This window comes from Quercus suber, unplaced genomic scaffold, assembly GCF_002906115.3.
Source record: "Quercus suber isolate HL8 unplaced genomic scaffold, Cork oak 2.0 scaffold_265, whole genome shotgun sequence".
NCBI classification, from domain to species: Eukaryota; Viridiplantae; Streptophyta; class Magnoliopsida; order Fagales; family Fagaceae; genus Quercus; species Quercus suber.
In genome coordinates, this window is record NW_027069721.1 from 662,067 (window position 1) to 684,171 (window position 22,105).

At 35.9% G+C, this 22,105-nt stretch overlaps 3 protein-coding genes and 1 non-coding gene across 4 annotated transcripts; 2 read left to right on the plus strand and 2 right to left on the minus strand.

Annotated features, from left to right (window-relative positions):
* Positions 1 to 816: 816 nt before the first annotated feature.
* Positions 817 to 2,352, minus strand: LOC111996873 (uncharacterized). Its single transcript, XM_024028917.2, has 3 exons — positions 1,895 to 2,352; positions 1,524 to 1,788; positions 817 to 1,289 (listed from the first exon to the last, which is right to left on the minus strand). The coding sequence occupies exons 1-3, from the start codon at positions 2,034 to 2,036 to the stop codon at positions 1,061 to 1,063; spliced, it is 636 nt and encodes a 211-aa protein (XP_023884685.1). The 5' UTR covers positions 2,037 to 2,352; the 3' UTR covers positions 817 to 1,060.
* Positions 2,353 to 10,946: 8,594 nt separating this feature from the next.
* Positions 10,947 to 11,097, plus strand: LOC111996899 (U4 spliceosomal RNA). Its single transcript, XR_010632093.1, has one exon. It is a non-coding gene; the product is annotated as a U4 spliceosomal RNA (small nuclear RNA).
* A 380-nt stretch (positions 11,098 to 11,477) lies between these two features.
* On the minus strand, positions 11,478 to 16,850 carry LOC111996874 (thiol-disulfide oxidoreductase LTO1). The gene is made up of 4 exons (XM_065781395.1): positions 16,388 to 16,850; positions 13,268 to 13,536; positions 12,036 to 12,173; positions 11,478 to 11,785 (listed from the first exon to the last, which is right to left on the minus strand). The coding sequence occupies exons 1-4, from the start codon at positions 16,794 to 16,796 to the stop codon at positions 11,705 to 11,707; spliced, it is 897 nt and encodes a 298-aa protein (XP_065637467.1). The 5' UTR covers positions 16,797 to 16,850; the 3' UTR covers positions 11,478 to 11,704.
* Positions 16,851 to 18,804: 1,954 nt separating this feature from the next.
* On the plus strand, positions 18,805 to 21,565 carry LOC111996875 (thiosulfate sulfurtransferase 16, chloroplastic). The gene is made up of 7 exons (XM_024028920.2): positions 18,805 to 19,072; positions 19,169 to 19,249; positions 19,375 to 19,488; positions 19,733 to 19,806; positions 20,029 to 20,099; positions 20,234 to 20,287; positions 21,267 to 21,565. Exons 1-7 carry the CDS (start codon positions 18,987 to 18,989, stop codon positions 21,339 to 21,341), a joined length of 555 nt encoding a protein of 184 aa, XP_023884688.1. The 5' UTR covers positions 18,805 to 18,986; the 3' UTR covers positions 21,342 to 21,565.
* Positions 21,566 to 22,105: the final 540 nt, after the last annotated feature.

Consider the following 22,105-nt stretch of genomic DNA (forward strand, 5'->3'; position numbering starts at 1 on the left):
TAGACTATAATGAATGCAACATCACTTCTATATGAAAACCACAATTATCATTATTTTTATTATGCACTAATCACAATGTAATTCCAACCGCGATGAAAGAAATTATGAAGTCTATTATACCAATAGAATTTTTAGAATGACAACAAACCATTCTCTCTAGAGCAATTCTATCTGCACAAAAAATTTTTGCAGCAATTAAATTAGCAAATTTTTATTGATTTTCATTTATGATTTTTACTTATCGCTAATAATCTCTCATATTGACAGATGTGAAAAGTTTTATCAAATTTTTTGTGTCTAACGTATAGAACCCAAACACTTCCTAGTGCAAAGTTTTAGCAATGGGTGGCTTGGAAGAATTATCTACCGTATCCAATGGCTGAGTTCAATCAATTGCATACATGAGAAATAGTTCTATCTTGAACAATGAGGGGAGAAACTTCGGTTGGCCCAAAAGAGTCCTGACCTGAGAGACCAACTAGCAAGGCTTGTAGGCTGCGAAGTTAGCATTCTTCTGAACTTTATTTACTGACCAAGATCAGAAGACAGGTAGCATGGTCCATTTTATTCGGTATAATGGGCCTTATAGGGACCAAGAATGGCCCAAGAGGGATTTATTTTATTAATTCGATAGTTGCCAAGGATAAGATTGATTCAAAATCGAAATTAGTTGCCGAAGCTCATCTTATCCTGTTAGCAAAAATTTTGAATCTTTGATCTAACTTGGATCAAGCTAATTAACAGTCATACGATACGATAAGATTGCTTCTATATCGAAATTAGCTGCCAAACTTATCTTATCGAGCCATTGAAAAATTTGAGAAACAAAATCAATTAAGATCTTCAATTTCTTGTTTAGTGCCAGATAAATTTGACCACCCCAGTCGCCGTATTTACAAAACCAGGCCCATTATAGCCAAAACCAAACAGAGAAACCTCTCAAAAAAAAAAAAAAAAAAACCAAACAGAGAAAGAAAAGTCTATCTATCTATCTTTATCATTCACATTCACACATTCACATTAAAGAAGAGGCACCCATGTTGTAGTAAATTATTATATCCTATGAGATACACCTCATAGAGTACATTGACACAGGCGAATCGACCGCGGGTGCACCGCCAATACCATACACCCTCGGATGATCGCTCTCCAACCCATAATCCATCATCGGACGGTACTCCAAATCTTCATCATGATCGTTCACATACTCTGGGATCTCTATCTCGTTCCTCCTCACATGCTCCCACAACAAATCAAGCCTCGCCACGTACTTTAGCTTCCCGTACAACCTAACTCACGCACAAACAAAACAAATACACATCAATTACATGCACCACCCACCACTTATTATTAATCTAATATACTAATCTATCGCGATTAGATTAGATGGTATCTGGCTATTAACGTGTCTATGTGAAAAAAGAAAATAATGTTATCCCAAAGTTGTGATTTTTTTTTTTTTTTTTTTTAAGTTAGCTTATTGAATAAGAAATCTAAGGTTATGATGACCATGTGGTTATTACCCTCCGGTGAAGAGAAAGCGACCAAAGGTGGCGAAGAAGAGCCTAGCTTGAAGGTCTGGATGCACAAAATACACAGTCTGTAGATTGTCTTTCACCTCCATCGGAATCCCATCGTAGATTGATCGTAGGGCTGAGATTCCCGGAAAATTCTCGCTCCTTTGAACTCCGGTGTGCACGTACACCACCGAAAATGGCTTCTTCTCCAATTTCGGATACACCTTCTCCTCCAAATACTTCTTCACTGTTTCCACCCTCGCACACCGACCTATAAATAAACAAGACCAAAACAAAATTTTAATAAATAATTAAAAAAAAACACACACACACACACAGACACAAACAAAGACACAATAATTAATGATGTTATTTACCAGGGAAGGATTTTCCGATGATACGAAGGATCTTGTGGCCACGTTTATCTCTGCCTTTGATCTTGAAAACCTCGACCTTATCGATAACTTGTTCTTGCTCCTCGTATTGGGAACTGTCAGCTGCCTGAGCCTGAGCACACATTTTTTTTTTCCTTAATCTAAAACAAAAAAAGTATATTATTTTATTTGAACGAGTACTTGATGAATTTCGAACTCTATAAAAAAGAGGGTTGGTGGAGGCAGTTTGTTTTGGTAGTTCGGTTCACGAGAGTCCCACCATTTTTGGTTTATACGAGGAAACTGTTACGAAAGAGGGACTGAGAGAGAAAAAAAGCATGTATGTGGGTTAATAAAGAAATCAATAATACATGCGAGGACAAGCGTAATTATGGGATTTGGGTAGAGATGGATGGATAGGTGAGGGACAAGGGTTTGAGAAAATCGAAGAGAAACAAGTAATGGTCTTTGGTCATAAAGAAAGAAAGAGAAGGAATATTCTTTAAGCATGAAAGCATATTTCTTTTTCAGACTCAAAAGACTCGAAGATTGATTGAATAGTCCGATTCGAACGCCGTGCTTTGCTTTGCCTTTGCTACAGCTAGTAACGTGTTTTGGGTCCCACTTGGAGTTATATCTATCTCTATTTGGATCAGAACTTATCCAGGCCGTTGGTTTTTCAATATTTACATTTACAACTAAGATTTTTACTGTACTGTGACTGTGAGTCACTCCAGGAGTCAGGTCGTGTCAGGAAAATCACGAGGGACCCTTTTGGTTAAAATTGAAACATATTTCTCGGTTTGTCTACTGCAATAATTTGAGGTTGCCTCGTATGGGCCCAAGTATACAAAAGGCCACTTTTACTCTGGAGACACCGAGTCAGCTGGTGTGAATAATAATTCAAACTATTTAAATTTATAATATTCAGGATGGTTTAAATACCAATTATTTTGTTAAAATTTAAAAATTTATTATTAAAAATATTGTAACAAAATAATTTTTAAAAATATAAATAGTACTGTGAGATTAAAAAATATACAATTATGCGGTTATGCGCATTTTTATCTTTTTGGCTGAGTCGTAAATAGTGTCAGGACCCAGCCAAAAATGCAAACACAAAATACTCATAATACTTATTGTGGGGACTCAATTTGAATTGAGTGTTGGGTTTTCAGCCCAACAAGCCCAAACAATACATTTATAGAGAGTGGGCTGACAGGCTTAGGTGCTGGCCGTTGATCACCATACCCAAACTTATCTTTAAAAATGACTAAGTGTTTTCTTACAAATGAGGGAATGCTCCTCGGCCTGTGGCCGAGGAGGCCTTTTTTTCTCTCCATTGACATGGCTGAGTTGGAGAAAATGAGTGGGGTAGAGGTTGTCTTCGACCTTAAGAAATATTTAGGCATGGTAGGTCCTTTGGCAACCATTCTTTTTACTAGAAATTTTTGTTGCTTAGTACTTTTGTTTCTCTTTATAAAGCTGCTTGTTTTTGCTGGCAGGCTATCCAGGCCCTTTTTAGGTTGGGCGAAGAGGTTGGCGACCATAGTCACGCCTTGGCGCAAGAGCGCGATAAGTTCTTAGAAGCGGCTAAAACTCTTAAGAGATCTGAGGCCGACCTGAAAAAGGCGACCGAGGATCTGGCAGAAATGGCGAAGGCTAGGGATACTGCTGTTTCTGACCTATCCGTGGCCAGGAAGCAAGTTGAGGATCAAACTGCCCACTTGCAAGAGGTTGAAAGTCAATACAAGACCGCCGAGGATGCTCCGTTAATTGGTCCACCATCCGAGGAAGTCGGACCCCGGATAGCGTTGGGGGAAGTCGTAACCGAGGGTCAGGAAAGACCTCAAGACGTGGCCAGTCCTCCGACGGACTTTTAGAGACCTAGCTGTTGAGCTTTGGCCTAGCTTTTTGATTTTCCTACTGAGTTGAAGGAACTAGTATACGGCCTAGGATAGCTTTGTTTATTTATTTATTATTTTTTTTTCTTTGATACTATCTCGTTTCCTGCCTCAGTGGCATTGTAAGGGAGTCGTGTACTTTCTTTTTAAATCGAATACTTGAGATTTTGCTTTCATTTAATGATACTTTATTTTGCTCGTTTTGCTATTGTATTCTACTCAATATTTGTATTCCATTATGGAGTTGGCATCACGGGACCATCTGTTATCATCCAAATATAAACCGAAAGGTTGTATTATCGCCTGACATTGAGTAACGCTTTGGCTTTTCTCAGAGCAGTTATTTTCTTTATGGGTTCGAGTCCGAAGACCATATACTGCCCAGGTAATGCATAATACTTATTTAGTTTTCTATAGGTTTGGGTCCGAGGACCATGCAACACTTTGGCTATGCCCAGTAATTTTGTTTTTCCTGTAAGTATCTAGTTTTCCCCATAGATTCGGGTCCGAGGACCATGCAATACCTAGGGTCTGTCTACCACTTCAATTCTTTTCTATAAATATTGAATATAATCGGTGTGTGTAGTTTTACCATAGGTTTGGGTCCGAGGACCATGCAATACCTTGGCTCTGTCTACCACTTCAGTTTTTTTCTATAAATATTGAATATAATCGGTGTGTGTAGTTTTACCATAGGTTTGGGTCCGAGGACCATGCAATACCTTGGCTCTGTCTACCACTTCAGTTTTTTCTATAAATATTGAATATAATCGGTGTGTGTAGTTTTACCATAGGTTTGGGTCCGAGGACCATGCAATACCTTGGCTCTGTCTACCACTTCAATTCTTTTCTATAAATATTGAATATAATCGGTGTGTGTAGTTTTACCATAGGTTTGGGTCCGAGGACCATGCAATACCTTGGCTCTGTCTACCACTTCAATTCTTTTCTATAAATATTGAATATAATCGGTGTGTGTAGTTTTACCATAGGTTTGGGTCCGAGGACCATGCAATACCTTGGCTCTGTCTACCACTTCAATTCTTTTTTCTGTAAATATTGAATGTAATCGGTGTGTGTAGTTTTACCATAGGTTTGGGTCCGAGGACCATGCAATACCTTGGCTCTGTCTACCACTTCAATTTTTTGTAAATATTGAATATAATCGGTGTGTGTAGTTTTACCATAGGTTTGGGTCCGAGGACCATGCAATACCTTGGCTCTGTCTACCACTTCAATTCTTTTTTCTGTAAATATTGAATGTAATCGGTGTGTGTAGTTTTACCATAGGTTTGGGTCCGAGGACCATGCAATACCTTGGCTCTGTCTACCACTTCAATTTTTTGTAAATATTGAATGTAATCGGTGTGTGTAGTTTTACCATAGGTTTGAGTCCGAGGACCACGCAATACCTTGGCTCTGTCTACCACTTCAATTCTTTTTAAATATTGAATGTAATCGGCGTGTGTAGTTTTACCATAGGTTTGGGTCGAGGACCATGCAATACCTTGGCTCTGTCTACCACTTCAATTTTTTGTAAATATTGAATGTAATCGGTGTGTGTAGTTTTACCATAGGTTTGGGTCCGAGGACCATGCAATACCTTGGTTCTGTCTACCACTTCAATTTTTTCTGTATGAGACATAATGGTGTGCGTAGTTTTACCATAGGTTTGGGTCCGAGGACCATGCAATACCTTGGTTCTGTCTACCACTTCAATTTTTTCTGTATTTCAATTTTTCGTAATTAGGGATTTGCCCTCAGATCGCTTTATTGGAGATGATTACTCTTTACGTCAGATTAGGATCTTTACACATGGCATTGATCTCATCTCTAACTCGAGGCCCCATCTNGTGTGTGTGTAGTTTTACCATAGGTTTGGGTCCGAGGACCATGCAATACCTTGGCTCTGTCTACCACTTCAATTTTTTGTATAATATTGAATATAATCGGTGTGTGTAGTTTTACCATAGGTTTGGGTCCGAGGACCATGCAATACCTTGGCTCTGTCTACCACTTCAATTCTTTTTTCTGTAAATATTGAATTAATCGGTGTGTGTAGTTTTACCATAGGTTTGGGTCCGAGGACCATGCAATACCTTGGCTCTGTCTACCACTTCAATTTTTTGTAAATATTGAATGTAATCGGTGTGTGTAGTTTTACCATAGGTTTGAGTCCGAGGACCAGCAATACCTTGGCTCTGTCTACCACTTCAATTCTTTTTAAATATTGAATGTAATCGGCGTGTGTAGTTTTACCATAGGTTTGGGTCGAGGACCATGCAATACCTTGGCTCTGTCTACCACTTCAATTTTTTGTAAATATTGAATGTAATCGGTGTGTGTAGTTTTACCATAGGTTTGGGTCCGAGGACCATGCAATACCTTGGTTCTGTCTACCACTTCAATTTTTTCTGTATGAGACATAATGGTGTGCGTAGTTTTACCATAGGTTTGGGTCCGAGGACCATGCAATACCTTGGTTCTGTCTACCACTTCAATTTTTTCTGTATTTCAATTTTTCGTAATTAGGGATTTGCCCTCAGATCGCTTTATTGGAGATGATTACTCTTTACGTCAGATTAGGATCTTTACACATGGCATTGATCTCATCTCTAACTCGAGACCCCATCTTTTTCATTTATGAAGCGCCCTTTGCCTGTTCGTATTCCGCGCTTGACGCTCCGGTGCACGAAACGCGCCTTCATTAATGCCCTCGTAAATTGACACGAGTCCAACCGTCCGTGGCCTCCTTGGAAATTGGGGACTTCATTACTGATCCAGCTGATAATACCCTTCTCGAATTCTGCATGAATTAATTCTCACCAAACTTCTATCCCTATATAAAGTAAGTAGATGGTTACCCCACAACCCATGAATTTCTCAACGCAACCAGAGCAAAACATCTCCTTCCAACTTCATATGCCCTTTTAACAACCCGCCGGAATTGTTGCCGGGACTGAAAAGAACCGGTATGGCCGCAGCCCCCACTGGGCTTTCGGTGCGGCAGAGTCTAGGCGTAATCCTGATGGTGCCCTCCGAGGTATCCCAGAGGGGTGTTGTTAAAGAACCTCACGTCTTTCCTCGGAGCACACCCCCGACGAGGAAGGCGCATGAATTCACCTCATGGGCGGTGCTCGAGTGTTGCCGTCCCCAATGGCCAACACTCGAGCGGAATGGAGAGAATCGAGGGAACATCACGGGGGAGGGTCCCCCGAGCCCCTGCGTCCGCTCCTCTCTCTGTTCCAGCTCTGCCCAGCCGAGGAGGGAATGGTTGGGGGCCTGAGGGCATGATTGTCCTTCACCTCCTCCACCTTGTGTCAAGCTCTCCCATTCTCTTGGTGCCAAATAAAAGCACGAGTTGACATTTCCCTCCGACTAGTTCTCCCTTGGGGCGGCTTCACCTGGGCCTCTGATTGTAGGAATAGCTAGGAATAGCAGGTGGCTATTAGCTTGTAAATTTGCTTGTAACACAGGCCTACCTGAGCCTCTGATTGTAATATGTAATTTTTCTACGTTTGAATTAATAATATCAAGATCTTTTGTTTTTCTCTTTCGTTGTTGTTGTTTTTTTTTTTTTTTTTTTTTTTACAATAAATACTTAAAATTTAGAACTCTTATCTTATTCAATCTGCTGTGAAACAAATACTTATAACTTGGAACGTTATCTTTTTCAATCTACCGTAAAACAAACACTTAGAACTTAGAACCTTATCTTTTTCAATCTACCGTAAAACAAACACTTAGAACTTAGAACCTTATCTTTTTCAATCTACCGTAAAACAAACACTTAGAACTTAGAACCTTATCTTACTCAATCTACTGTAAAACAAATACTTATAACTTGGAACGTTTACCTGGTGCACCGGCCAGCACCCTAATCCTTCCCACAGACGGCGCAATTGTGGGGACTCAATTTGAATTGAGTGTTGGGTTTTCAGCCCAACAAGCCCAAACAATACATTTATAGAGAGTGGGCTGACAGGTTAGGTGCTGGCCGTTGATCACCATGCCCAAACTTATCTTTAAAAATGGCTAAGTGTTTTCTTACAAATGAGGGAATGCTCCTCGGCCTGTGGCCGAGGAGGCCTTTTTTTCTCCCCCTCCTTTTTGGCTTAACCTGCTCTTCTTTTATAGTTTTAATCTTCCTATCTTTTGCTTCCATCTGTTGATTGTCTATTCGCCTTTTTTTCTGGTCGTCCATCCCATCAAAAGCTTTATCAATACTCAAGTGGCTCACTCTGACCAACGTTATCCTGCCAAGGGGTTACCTCTCCATTAATGCGGCCAGGGGGTTAGTTGAGTGCATTAAATGCGAGAGTGACAGCTTACCTTGGGGTTAGCCACTCCCCGGAATCAATCTTGTCAGGCCGAGGACAAGGTGTCCTCGGCGTGGATTCAAGAGAATAGGCTTCCCCCCTTTCTCCTCAGAAATAGCTTGCTCTCCTCGGCATGGGCCTTGGGCCTGCTATGTGAAGGACTGAGGCTATCAGGCCCACGGACCCCACACTTATTATTAAGGGTTTATTTAGATACTAATTATTTTGTTAAAAACTAAAAATATATTACAAAAAATATTGTAACAAAATAATTTTTAAATATGTAAATAATGTCGTGAAACCTAGAAATGCATGGTTATGTGTGTTTTTGCATTTTTGGTTGGATCGTGAACAGTGTCTAGGACCCAGCCAAAATGCAAACGCAAAATAATTTGCACATAGATGCACGCTAAGTGTTTGTTTAGCAAGATTATTTTTACCAACTTATTTTACTATTTTTTTTTTTACTATTCATGGGTCTCACTGAGTCACTGCACTTTTTGTTACTATTCACGAATCTCACTATACTATTTCAGCTAACTTTTACCTTTATTTATAGTACTTTTAGCAAAAGTTTTCAATTTTAGCAAAATAAGCGGATTCCAAATGGACCTTAAATGTCCGTTTGGCATAATCAATTTTGCCAACTTATTTTACTATTCATAGGGCCCATAGTATTTTTTGGTACTATTTATGAGTTTCACGATACTATTTCAGCTAACTTTTACATTTATCTACAGTACTTTTAGTAAAAAGTTTTTAAATTTAGCAAAATAAGTAAATCTCAAACAGGAGAAATTATATCATCCTCATGGTGGACCACGTCATTTGTCAACCATTCCAATAAAAGACTCTCACCTATTTAAAAAAATTGTTGAGTTAGTATTCAATTTTTATTTAAAACTCCACAATTTTAAACAAGTGGGAGTTTTTTTACTGAAATGATAAACCACATCACTTGTCCACCATGAAAATCTTATAATTTCTCCCCAAACAGACCCTAAATAAATATAAATATACAATTTGATTTAATATTTCAGTTTTTATCTTTTAACTTTTAAGGCAGTTATCAAAAAAAAAAAAAATTATGTATAAATACTTTATTGACCAAGCTAAATCAGAGAACAATCAGAAGAACTAGGCTTGAGTCCATCTCTATCCAAAGCTAGGACAATTTGAGACTATAGGAATGGGCACTAGTCCACTCCAAGACAAAAAAGGCAGCTCACTGTACTTAAAGATGAGCAGTTACATTGCCTTCTCTATATGCAAAAAATAAATTTACATTTACAAAATATTTGGTTAAATTAAGAATATCCTCAATTATATTCTATCTCACTTAGATTCTAAATTTCTATAACTATCCTTTTTTTGTTCAATGGAAACATTTCACTTGAAGGTGATCTCGAGGATGCTATTTGATATTATTTAAAGGTTGTGAGTTCAAAAAATGCCTAAACTAAGAAGGCTTTTCTGAGTTATAAAACATAAATTAGATGATTGTGATCAAATTATGACATGTGAAAAACCATGTTAACCATGGCTAAATGCAAAATATAAATTTAAAAAAAAAATGTTAAAAAGGCTGAACAAATAAGACTTGTGCTACCAATGACCCTTAAGTTAGTTGACATCTCTTAGTCTCTCCAATAGAAAGATACAAGATTTAAGCAATTAACCCAGCACTGAATAAATTAGAGGAAAAAAAATCTCAACTTATTGAGGGTAAAAATTGCAATTGGTCTATAACATCAATTTTACAATGTCTCACTGTTGACATAACTTTTATTTATAGAAAATTAATTACAACATGTCATCAGAAGATTGTGAATTTATTTGGTCACTCACTCTCACCAACAAAAGAGAAACTCAAGGCCTGTGATCCTCCTTGTCCATTTCCGAGTAATTGCTAGGAAATGGGCAATTCCGCACTCCGCTTGTGTCTTCACTTTCACTCCAAAACAGGAAGCCTCATTGCTTAATGCTTATTTGTCTTCATGCAATCAGGCATCAGTTTATTGCTTGTTGGTAGGTAATTGAGTATTTTATTTGGCTACTGCGTTCTTGATATCCTACGCACACAACGAGTCAAATACCATCCATATATTGCTGGGCCATGTTCTTATTTTCATAAAGTTAGATCAACATTACAATACGCTCTATGGTTTACAATTTATATTGGTCGGCAAACCATCATGACTAGTCTATATATGTCTAATGCTTTAATTTGCAAATTATTGCCTAGAAGGCTGTAATATATTTTGCGTAGTATTATTTTAATTTTGGAGTAGCTTATTGACAGTTAAATATGAGAAGAAAGTCTCTTATGTATTGGATATATGTATTTTTATTTTCAAAAGTCAGAGATTTCACATGATTATAAAAACTGAATATTTTAATTAAGAAAATACATAAAATAGTAATGGGATATGAGAACTACTCACATTTTATTGTGGGTCAAGGCATGTAAAAATTAATTAAATCCGTTGGTTTTTGTAATTTTAATGCCCATGAAAAGTCCAACACTGATGTAGTGATGGGATTGGGAGCGACGAAGCCTAGAAAATGCTCATGCCCAAGCGTGCGAAGACAATTCAAATTTGGGCACCAATCTGGTTCATTGATTGGTTGGGATATAAGGCATACACGATCAGTAACACTGGAACTTTGAACTATTCGCTTGACGATGAATAATCAAAAGATGAGAGAATTTAGTAGGGACTTTTAAACAGCAACCGCTTTGATGTTGAGTCAAAGTCCCACACCGAAAGCGAAGAAAATAACGGGAGGTCGAGTTGGATATAAAAGCAAAGCTTAGGAAATATTGATGGTATCTTTGCGCTTGGGGCAATGACGCAGCTAGTGAGGTTCTAACCGAGGCGCGTCTATTGCTGGTTGAAAACTATTTCCAAACCCCCTCTTAGGCCTGGGTTCAGCTCAGGCCTTCGAGAATTTCTGGAAGGGCTCCCTCCGGGGTAAAGCCCTAAAATTCCTAGTTCAATTTTTGCTATTCAAGAGGCCCGGATTGTGATGACCAAGATATTTCGAAAAAATTGAGGTCATTATGAATTAACTCAGACTCCGTTACGAATTTGTTTGTAGTAAAGCTTTTCAATGAACGTAAAATAAAAAAACATAGCGCAAAATATTTACCTAAAAAATTCGTTTCTTAAGGAGAGAGTGGCACTAACATATTGCAACCCTCAAAGATATTTTGCATTGAATCCAGTTTTTCCAGTATCAAACATCGAAGACCATCATTTATGTTCTCATTTCTTAAATAAAAAATGAAAAGCATTTGACCTATTAGTGATTGAAGATGTTCTAGGATTTCAAAAGAAGTAGAGAAACCAAAAGGAAATATACACATAAATTAGTCACCTTTTTTAGGCCATTTTCATTAACAAAAGTCCCCAAAATGTTGTGAATTAAGGATGTGTTCTCAGACACCTATACCTCTCCTTGCTTCTTTTTGTACAGAATTTGTAAGAAACAACAGTTACAAGAGACCCAAAGGTTGTAATCAATGAGTGACGAGGATGTCATCTATAAGCTGTACATGTGCTACAATACTACAAAAATACGTTGATCTAAGTGAGCTGACTAAATTCATTATACTTGAACCCGGAAATCCGTGCCAGCTCTGACAATTCTTGTTCGCCACTCAAAACCTACAAAGAAGTATCTGTTTTGCTGAGAAAATGAAATTTAAGAGAGATGTAATTTTATGGCACATGAATCCTTGTATTCTTGCGCCTATTCAAGAGAAAGAGCTTGGAATGCTGAGAACCTATAGCATCATTTGTTATTGAAAAATGACTACCATAGGGAATTACTGCTGCTTTCTTCATTATTAATATCATTTCTCTTGTTAAGGCCATATGAATTAATTACCAGAGGGGGAAAAAAAGGCTTCCTTACCTGACCATTAATCTCCCACATTGGGAAACCTTCAATTTTAGCATCTGTACATGCCTTGGCCATTTTTGTTCCTTTCCTATATCCATCAGGGAAGCACTCCACATAGTCCAACAGCTTCGCTGCCTCCTGCCCAAACGTCTGTACAAAAGACACAGTAATATAAGTGACATATCATAATTAAAATAGGAGGTCAGGATGATAAACTATTTCGATGAAATGAAAGGCATGTTGAACTGACTGGGGGAAGACAATTTGGATACCTTTTCTGTAAACATTTTATTCCAAGTTCTTCCTTAAAATAATCATAAAACCCTAAATCTGCTAATCTGTCATTAATCTAAAATGAACTCCAATCAGCTACCCTTACTCAAATGGTGGGTACTTGAGCTCAATGTAGTTCACTCAAGCAAGGAAAGACATCTTGATGGAACAGTATCCTGCACCAAGGATGGTTGGTAGGAGAGGGAAAATGAATGTCATGATGGAATAAACATGCATCAATCACGCTGATGCTGTGCAAATCTAGGTACTCAACCAATGCAAATTTACAGACTCCAGAAAATTAGCTGCTTGGTTCTTAATTTTACAATGTTACAACACCACCAACCACCAAGTAAGCATCAGTTCCTAAATTTGGGGTTGGCTATGATCCTCAACAAACTAGTCAAGGTCTACCACATGTACTATTTTTCGTTATTTTATGCCATTGAAAGTCATAATTGCTGTTACTTCCTTAATTAACATGTCATTTTTTTTAACTTATATTAATGATATTTTTCGTCTTCCTCTACTTTTTTTTGTTCTCTCTACTTGAATAAAAAATTTTACAACGTTACAATATGAAATTTGAAGAGATCATAATCAAGCAAGGATTTCAAAGATGTCCAGTGGATTACATATATCCAAATGAAAATTTCAACAAATTTTTTAAGTAATATTTTTCTCAATAGCAGTTAATGTTGCATGTGCGGACTGCAAAGGTTCATGCAGCCACTATGAGGACTTGTCAAAACTATCAGCAATCCTTTTTGGACTCTTAAAACCAACACTAATCATCTACATTGCATGTCTTGAGAAATCCTTTCAAAATTTTGGAATACTTGATAGAGAGGCTGAAGAGGAAACCTTCCTATTTATAAACATTATCCTACACCAAGTTCTATGTTTCAACTTGAACAAAACCCTTCCCGCCTCTAAAAAAAAAAACAAAAAACCTGTAAAGGTAAATGTACCTGTTTTTGTTCTAAACAATGTGAACACCAGAAAGCCCCATACATTTTAGCTCCTATGGAGTTCAGATGCTTTGCAAGAGAAACCGCAAAAGGACTTGAAGTAGTCGTGATCTCTGTTGTAAAGTATGGCAGGTCAATTTCAGCCAAGCTGCTGATATAGACATGAAACAGGAAAAGAGAAAAAAGATTAAGATAAGTAATTCCTTGTGGAAAAAAAAAAAGAGAAAAGAAAAAGAAAAGAGGGACAAAGCATATTAATTCATTGAAATTAATAATAGTCAATTATCTAACCAAGTGAGTTAGATTTCTTGTAAGATCAATGTGGAGATTGAGGCCATAGGTTCAAGATCCACCAGTTGCCCATGTATCTTATCAAATATCAATTACCAAAAAAGAGTATTCACTCTAGATTTCCAATGACGAGACCTTTTAAAAAATAAATCATTGGTTTAACTAGAATTACATGTGTGCCTCATAAAATAAGGGTTAAAATATTCTTTTCATCCTTCAAATACAGCCAACTTCTCTTTTTATCCTTTAAATATATATATATATATATATATATAAAATGTGTTTCCATCCTTGAAAATTAAAAATGTTTTACATTTTTTCCTTCTATTTACTCTCCTTAAGATTTTTGCCAGCATGTCAGATAAAAGGGCAAAAATAGAACCTTGACGAAATTTTAGGAAACTGGTTTTTTTTTTTTTCCCTTGAAATATAATCTAGGCTGAGGTTCTATTTTTGTCCCTAAAATATGAATTTCATTAGAGACTGACAAAAAAACTCAATGGAGGTGGATGGAAGGACAAAATGAGGAAATTTTTAAATTTTCACTGACAAAAATAGAACTTCTACATCTGTACCGAAGAAAAACTTTGATTATAATTAGTATAGTAATAGAACACGATTTTTGCAGCACAATCTCCGTTGAAATTAAAGGAGAAGGGGGGGGTTTTTTTTTTTTTTTTAATTTCAAAATTAAGAAGTACTTTGTAATAGAAATTTGTTAAAAATGAGCTTCTTTATTTTTATTATTATTATTATTTAAAGCAAGTTTTAATGCTTTCTTGCGAATAGGGAAAGGAATTTAGTGTAATTGATTTTAGCATATTGACTTTGTTTACCTTTTTCTGTTCTCTGATCATTACTCTAGAGCTTGTGAATTGTCTCTATTTAGAGCTGTAGACGAGCTGAGTATTTAATTTTATTTTGAACACGAGCCAAGCTCGACTTCATCACTAAACTAGCTTATATATATTCAAGCTTGGTTCGTTTTATTTTCGTACAAGATTGAGTTTGTTCATGAGCTAGTTAATTAACTCATTCCTTTCCTATGTAATAGTAAACAACAGGACTTAAAAAAATTTATCTTTTCACAAATTTATGCTAACAATTAATAACCAAATTATAATATTTGAGTTAATAAGATAGAATTGATTTCTTTTATGAACTTATAAAATTTGATTCATAATCCTTGTACCACAAAATTCACTATTTATATTATCTATAAATTATAAATAATAGTTGGGTATCTTATGACGTATTTACAAACTTACACCATCTAATCTCAGGTCTATTGAAGTACCTTTTATACATGTAAAAAAATTAACTTATAATGTTATATGTATTTAAATCATGCCTTATATTTATGAGCTTATTCACGAAGGCTTGGCTTGTTTGCTAAATATACTAACATAAACAAGTTTTTCTACAAGTTGCATTTGAGCTGTTTATGAACAGATCGATATATTTATACTATCTCGATTATCAAATATATTCTAATTCTTTGCTTCTTCTTTTTCTTGTGTGTGTGTGTGTGTGTGTGTGTAAGTACTTCCAGTCATAGCAATTTCATTTTGTACAATGCAGAAATGTTTTATTTGACTGGAATATTGTTATACGAAATACATTGCAGGTTATGTGTTTGACAGAGGGTTTCAATTTCAATGCTTTTGCATTTGCCAGGTGTTCCTCTTCCACTTATAGGGATGGTTGCATATGGGTTAGTTGCATCACTGGGTCTACAGTTGAGTAGAAAGAACTTGCCCTTTGGAATGGATGAACCTACGGGTCGTTTGATTATACTTGGAAGTACTACCTCCATGGCGGCTGCCAGTGCATATTTTTTGTACATTCTAGGAACAAAATTTTCGGGAGCATCATGCTCATACTGTCTAATGTCAGCTTTGTTGTCGTTCAGCTTATTTTTCATCAGTTTAAGGGTGAGCTTTTTGTTTTCTTTTCTATCCTCGGTTGCTGAAATTGCTGTAATTGGTTCTTTAGTATAATAAGATGTTTCTGGGGTTGTTTTGTAGGATCTTGGGTTGGAAGAGATACAAAAAGTGGTTGGTTTACAGCTATGTATAGCTAGCTTGGTATTTGTTACCCTAAACACATCGTACAGTACTTCTCAACCTATTTCTTCAAGGTAATGGTTTCTATTTACAGATTATTACCGCATCTTTGTTTCTTACATGAGCATGTTCTGTTGGCTTCATTTTCTTTTCTGTTTCCATCTTTTCTTTTTCCTTTTTTCTCTTAATAAAACACCATTGCAACCAAGTGCTATTGGAGCTATAATGGAGTTTTTTTTTTTTTTNTGGTTCTTAGTATAATAAGATGTTTCTGGGGTTGTTTTGTAGGATCTTGGGTTGGAAGAGATACAAAAAGTGGTTGGTTTACAGCTATGTATAGCTAGCTTGGTATTTGTTACCCTAAACACATCGTACAGTACTTCTCAACCTATTTCTTCAAGGTAATGGTTTCTATTTACAGATTATTACCGCATCTTTGTTTCTTACATGAGCATGTTCTGTTGGCTTCATTTTCTTTTCTGTTTCCATCTTTTCTTTTTCCTTTTTTCTCTTAATAAAACACCATTGCAACCAAGTGCTATTGGAGCTATAATGGAGTTTTTTTTTTTTTGGTACTTATTTGGAAATGCTATGCGAAGATTTAGCGAAATGGCAGCTTCTATTTGTTTATCTCCTCTTCTTTCCCTTGTCGCTGCATGAGATGTCAAGAAGCCTAGTTTTGATTTAGACACAGGGCAAGTACATTCACTTAGATAGACTTCTATTTCCAAAATGGAAAGACCCCCAGTGTTTTATTGCACACTAATAAATAACTGAAACGGTTTAGAATGAATACCAAAAACGACGGCGTAATCACTGTTGAGAATGTCGCCGCAACTGCCACCTCCGATAGGGCAAAAGGCATCGGAATTGGTGAGCTTGAGGTACGTCAAGTACGTCGTCTCTACAAACCCTAACCCTCCGAGCCCCGCACACAATTTGTCAGTCCAATTGGTAGCAATCGCAGACGCCGTCGTTTCAGGTTCAGATTCAGAATCTTGACCCGGTCCCGGAGATAAGCAATTCACGGAAAGCACTACTGGTCTCGGACTCGGACCGAGACTCCAACCGTTCTTGACAAAATCAATTCTGCCTTGGCTTTGCGAGAAATAATCGTAACGAGAGCGAGACACGAACGAAGAAGGAGACGAGAAGCTCACCAAGCTCGCCATTATCAAGTTCCACTTCTTTGAGTTCACGAATCGCTAGCTCAATCTCTCTCACTGAAAAATTTTTTTTTTTTTTTTTTTTTTTTTTTTGGGGTAGGGATAGGCCCAAGTCTAAAATTACAATGTAAATAAAAGCCCATTGTTGGCCCAAGATTACTTGGGCTCAACCTTTTCAGGGAGACTGATCGAAATTTATAAATTGGGCTCTCTTTTGGATCAAAACGGCCCAAGTATTTCCTACCAATCAAGGTAGTCAATTTCGTGTACTGTATCCATCAATACGTATAGTATTTTCTTACTGATACTTGGATAACAAAGTTTATTGGGGCAAATTGATACTGCAATGAACTTCACTAGGCTGTGGACTCCAAGCTTTATAATCCCAAATGTCTTGTTGTACTGCTTGTACACACTGTGATTTTGAATACTTGAACAAACTTTTACACGCTAATTAAATATTATATCAAATTTGCTACTCTAAACAGTTTAGAGTAGCAAATTTGAAGATTTTTTTCCCAGATAAAAATCTTCAAATAATCCTGAAAAAACTTACATTGAAGCTCTTAAAGCCCCTACTAATGTCATGATTTTGGAGAATCTCAACCATATATGCCGATACTCTTTTTTGAGCATCCTGTGACTAGCAATTTGTTTTTAAGTCGAGCTCGAGAGAATCAAACAAAGCAACCTATATACTAACTTCTTAGTGCCTTAGAAAAAATTTGTCTAGTTATTTTGTTCAGATTATACTCCTAACCTTTTTATGGATGTAATTAATTTAGAGCAACTCTATGTTGTATTTGTTGCTTAGCCTCTATATTTTTATGTTTGTCAATAAAATTTCCTATTCATCAAAAAGAAGAAAGAAAAAGAAATCACTATAATTAATATAATATCACTTTTACAAGAAAATTACTATTAATATCATTGAACATAATTGGTGAGGTTCACTATTGAAAAAAAAAAAGAAATTTACTATCTTATTATTCTTATTAGAGTTTGTGAAGGTCATTCAATTATTATTGCTCTTTTACCATCCTACCAAAACCCGAATAGATTTTCCTTTTAACGTTGACAAGATCCAGTCTCAGGTCCCTCATCTCCTAACCTCATAGTCTTAATCATTGATCCATTGATGCCTTGACAGAGAAGGTGTTGGTAGGTTGCCACGTGTAATGGAGTCAACCATACATAGAGAAACGTGTAGTAGATACTAGATAATAATACTAAGAAGATAAAAACCTTGGTTTCTTTCTCGGTTCAAACTTATCCAAGCAAATGTTTGTGTGCCAAATGCCACCATCAACATGACAATGTGACATGGACACCCCAAATTTTGATTCCTTTTTCGGATTGCGTGATGATAGGATATTTCAATTTTTTCTCCTTAAAAACTTTTTTTATTTTGGAACTTCTCCTTAAAAACCTTTAGATCTAATGTGTCATCTACCTTAAAAAAAAAAAAAAATCAAGTATATATTTATTTATTATGATGTTTATGTAACATTGTAATACAAATTTTATTTTTATTACACCAATATGTAAGTTTTTATAATAACATATATGGTAATATAAAGCTTACAATTTAATATAACCAGTAATGAAATTGGGTTGGAAATTAAAAAAAAAAATCTATATTTATTAAATTAAAAAAAAATATATATATATATATATAATTGATTGGTTTAACAATTAATAAATATAAATTTATTTTTTTTAAATAAATAATTGGTAACACATTTTTCTTTTGAAGGCTCCAGGGTTTGTTTGGCATAAATTTTAGCTTTTAATTTTTATATATTATTTTTTAAAATCTTACTTTTTTTTATATTATATTTTCTATTTTTTTAAAATTTTCAAAATATAAATATATTTTAACATATTTTTAACAAATTTTTTTAAGCAAAATCCTAAATAAATTATTCTCGAACAAATTGGAGCTGGTATTTCTTTTTGCCCTTTTTGTTTGGATTATCAGAAATCAGAAAAGGAATCAGTGGATCACAAACTACAGCAAATGATGGCGTGGCAGCCATGCATGCTCATCCCTGCCAATACACCCATCAACTATAAAATAACACCTTAACCACCAACCATCCTTACTTACCTACCTTACACTTACACAGTCACGCGCAAATCCCAGATAGCAAAGGATAAATAAAACCCAAAAATATACGAAGAATTATTAAGAAAATGGTGGCGAAGTTGTTTGTTTCCTCTGCTTGCTTCACTGGCTCTTTACTTCCACCAGTTCATTGCCCCTTGAACCTCAATCAAAGGTTACTTTTATTTTACATTCCATTGTTGTTGGTCCCTCACTCTCTCTCTCTCTCTGTTTCAATAATTTGATACGATTATATATCCATTGCTTGTAGGTGTATATTGTCACCAAAAACAAATACAAGGAGATGTAGCATTATTTGCTACAACAAGCAAAATTTGATTTCCAACTTCAGGTACGTGTATGAATATTATAGGCAATTACACAAGCCCATGTTTTCTTTTAGAACTTTTGAGTTTTGATGATTTCATTTCATGATGATCAAAATTAATTTGTCTTTGTTGGTCATGTGGAACTCAGAAGTTCAAAGGCTGCTCTGAGAGGAAACTTAGAGGCCACCGGAGTTCCAACTTCAGTGCCAGTCCGTGTGGCCCTCGAGTTACTTCAAGCTGGACACCGGTATTTGGATGTCAGGTAGTGTTTTTTTGCAAGTGTTTTCATTTTCAGAAGCAAAATTTTCTTGGTTAAGGAATTGGATGCTCTCAATTTCAAAGTATACATAGAATGTCACGTAATTTAAAAAGACGACACTGAATACATTTTTAGATTTGAAATTGATCAATTTCAAATGGAAATGAGAGAGAGCCTTAACAGGACAAGAAAGGAACTTGGTGAATGTTAACTAATCTGTGCCTTGGTGGTTTTATTGTGTATGTAGGACTCCTGAAGAGTTCAGTGCAGGACATGCCTCTGGGGCTATTAACGTCCCTTACATGTACAGAGTTGGATCAGGTTCTTTTATCATTCATTGACTTTGCCAATTTATTTATGGACTTGAACAGATTTTCATGTCCTTCTTGGGTAATAGATTAAGTATGTTGTGTTAGGAAACAATGATTTAATCATTTAACCATTATTATATTATTCTAACATATACTTTCCTTTCTTTTACACCTACTGTGCATTTTCTTCTTCTTCCAAATAGTTCTTATGTAATTTTGTTTGTCAATGTAGGGATGGTAAAGAACCCCAACTTTCGGGCAGAAGTATCATCACACTTTGGGAAATATGATGAAATTATTGTGGTTAGTTTCCCTTGTCCTTAGAACTTCCTTTATTTGCCTAGCTACAAGTTTAAAATTAATAATCATCCACTGTTTTCATTAATTTGTTTATTGCAGCCCTTCTCATGTGCTTAAAAAATTTCCTTGCTTTACAGGGCTGCCAGCTTGGAAAAAGGTCGCTTATGGCTGCCACTGAACTATTAGCTGCAGTAAGCACATCAAGCTTGAATTGATTCTTAAGCAATTATTTATGGTTATTTGATTTTAAAATAAGGAAAATATTATGGTTGAGAATCATTATCAACTAGCAAGTTGGTTATATGTTACCTAATAATTTTAGAAGCTTTCGGCTAAAGGCATTTCTTGTAGGTAAAAACTAAGTTGTTTGTGAATAACTTATTGAACTATTGGTTTGTTTAATATCTCCTTCTCTTTTAACATAAAGTGGCAAATATTTGTCTTATTATCTTCTAAAATTGCAGAATGAATTCTTAAAAGAGTCTGTCAACTCGACCAGCTAATGGAGTATAAAGAGCATGAAAAACAGTTTGCCATTTTGTAACTAGTTCTATTATATATTATCTTCCATAAATAAAATATGTAAAATTTTATTGGAACTGGCTGTTCAGTTTGGGTTGCTGGCCATTTTGAGGATTATCTTGAAAAATTTCCATATTGATTTCCTAATTATTAAACTGGTGTCAATTTTGGGCTTAAAAGATTGGGGTTCTTGCATTTCTTTATAATGAAGAAATCCCACTTGGGCAGTAGTTGTGATCTAGGAATCATACTATAAGGATATGAAAACTTGAGGACCTGTTGGGGGTAGTCTGTCTTGCACAACTCTGAAGGGGATTCCTAGAGCACAACTACTGCCCAAGGCATCGATTTTGTATTGTTTCTTGTATTAGTAAATTGGTTTTGTGAATGAGGTCTTCAAGTGTCAAGGATTCAAGGTGAGCTTTGATGCAAGAATTTATCAGATGCACCATTTATTGCTTTTGGCTTGTGCTAATAGTCTATCACATGAACAAGCATAAAATTTATATGTTAGTTTTGACCATATTGATAGTTCAAAATGATGCGATGCATTGTGTTTGAAAAATGCATCTGAATGGCTTTCATTCCACAAATCCTTGTGCACAAATAATTAAACAAAGCTGATAAGAACTTTACCCTATACTGCAGGGTTTTACTGGCATCACTGACATTGCTGGTGGATATGCTGCCTGGACACAGAATGGACTTCCAACAGAATTGTGAAGCTTGCTCATAGAATCCTCACCTATCGATATAATAAATTTTAGGAAGATAAAGGTGATGTACAATAAAATAATTACCAGTGTCATTTCAAAGGAGACCCTGGCAAAAACAATGTGTGTACAGTATTACAAAAAAAATTATAATGAAAAATAAAGTCCATGTATGATCTATAGCAACACAAAATATGCCAAATGAATTTGATCCCTGCTTGCACTTTGATTAAACCGTTAGATCTTTCATTGAAGATGATCCTCAAGCCGAACCAATTTTTAATTTACATTTGCAGTTATGAACAACTAGCTCATTGCTTTATGCTAGTGTTTTATGCTTATAGCTAGGTTATGACTACTAATCCTCAACCTCTTTTTCTTATGCTTTAAGGACACTTAAAAAGTGACATCGACGTATTGCAACAATTGTTTAGGTGACAAATGGACTCTCCATTTTGCTTGAAATTTTGGACTCTAAATGTCTCGGTTGAAATACCAAAAGCTGCTAATTGAACTTCAAAACCCATTCAAGTAAATCTTTAAATTTCATAGCTTCACAATTAGTTGTCCCTTGTCGGGTTGAGATAAATTTTGCTTTTCAATTTACCATGCTCTAGGATCAATAGCTTGTCTACTCGGCATATAAAAACTTCCAATTAAGAAAAGGAACTTGTAAAGTCGAAATGAAGAGTCGTTACGGAAATAAATGTTGCATTAATAAGAAGACCTTTTCCATAATGTCTTCCAGCGGAGGCATTACTAAACAAACTTGTA

What these genes read in the sequence shown, in the direction of transcription:
- LOC111996873 (XM_024028917.2), bottom strand. Translation starts at nt 2,036, where the DNA reads ATGTGTGCTCAGGCTCAGGCAGCTGACAGTTCCCAATACGAGGAGCAA. An exon ending in CATCGGAAAATCCTTCCCTG is followed by an intron (nt 1,789 to 1,894) that starts GTAAATAACATC and finishes GTTTATTTATAG; the next exon opens with GTCGGTGTGCGAGGGTGGAA. An exon ending in CGCTTTCTCTTCACCGGAGG is followed by an intron (nt 1,290 to 1,523) that starts GTAATAACCACA and finishes TGCGTGAGTTAG; the next exon opens with GTTGTACGGGAAGCTAAAGT.
- LOC111996874 (XM_065781395.1), bottom strand. Translation starts at nt 16,796, where the DNA reads ATGGCGAGCTTGGTGAGCTTCTCGTCTCCTTCTTCGTTCGTGTCTCGC. An exon ending in ATTGTTTAGAACAAAAACAG is followed by an intron (nt 12,174 to 13,267) that starts GTACATTTACCT and finishes TCTTTTGTACAG; the next exon opens with ACGTTTGGGCAGGAGGCAGC. An exon ending in TGTGGGAGATTAATGGTCAG is followed by an intron (nt 11,786 to 12,035) that starts GTAAGGAAGCCT and finishes ACTTCTTTGTAG; the next exon opens with GTTTTGAGTGGCGAACAAGA.
- LOC111996875 (XM_024028920.2), top strand. Translation starts at nt 18,987, where the DNA reads ATGGTGGCGAAGTTGTTTGTTTCCTCTGCTTGCTTCACTGGCTCTTTA. An exon ending in AATTTGATTTCCAACTTCAG is followed by an intron (nt 19,250 to 19,374) that starts GTACGTGTATGA and finishes TGTGGAACTCAG; the next exon opens with AAGTTCAAAGGCTGCTCTGA. An exon ending in AATATGATGAAATTATTGTG is followed by an intron (nt 20,100 to 20,233) that starts GTTAGTTTCCCT and finishes CTTGCTTTACAG; the next exon opens with GGCTGCCAGCTTGGAAAAAG.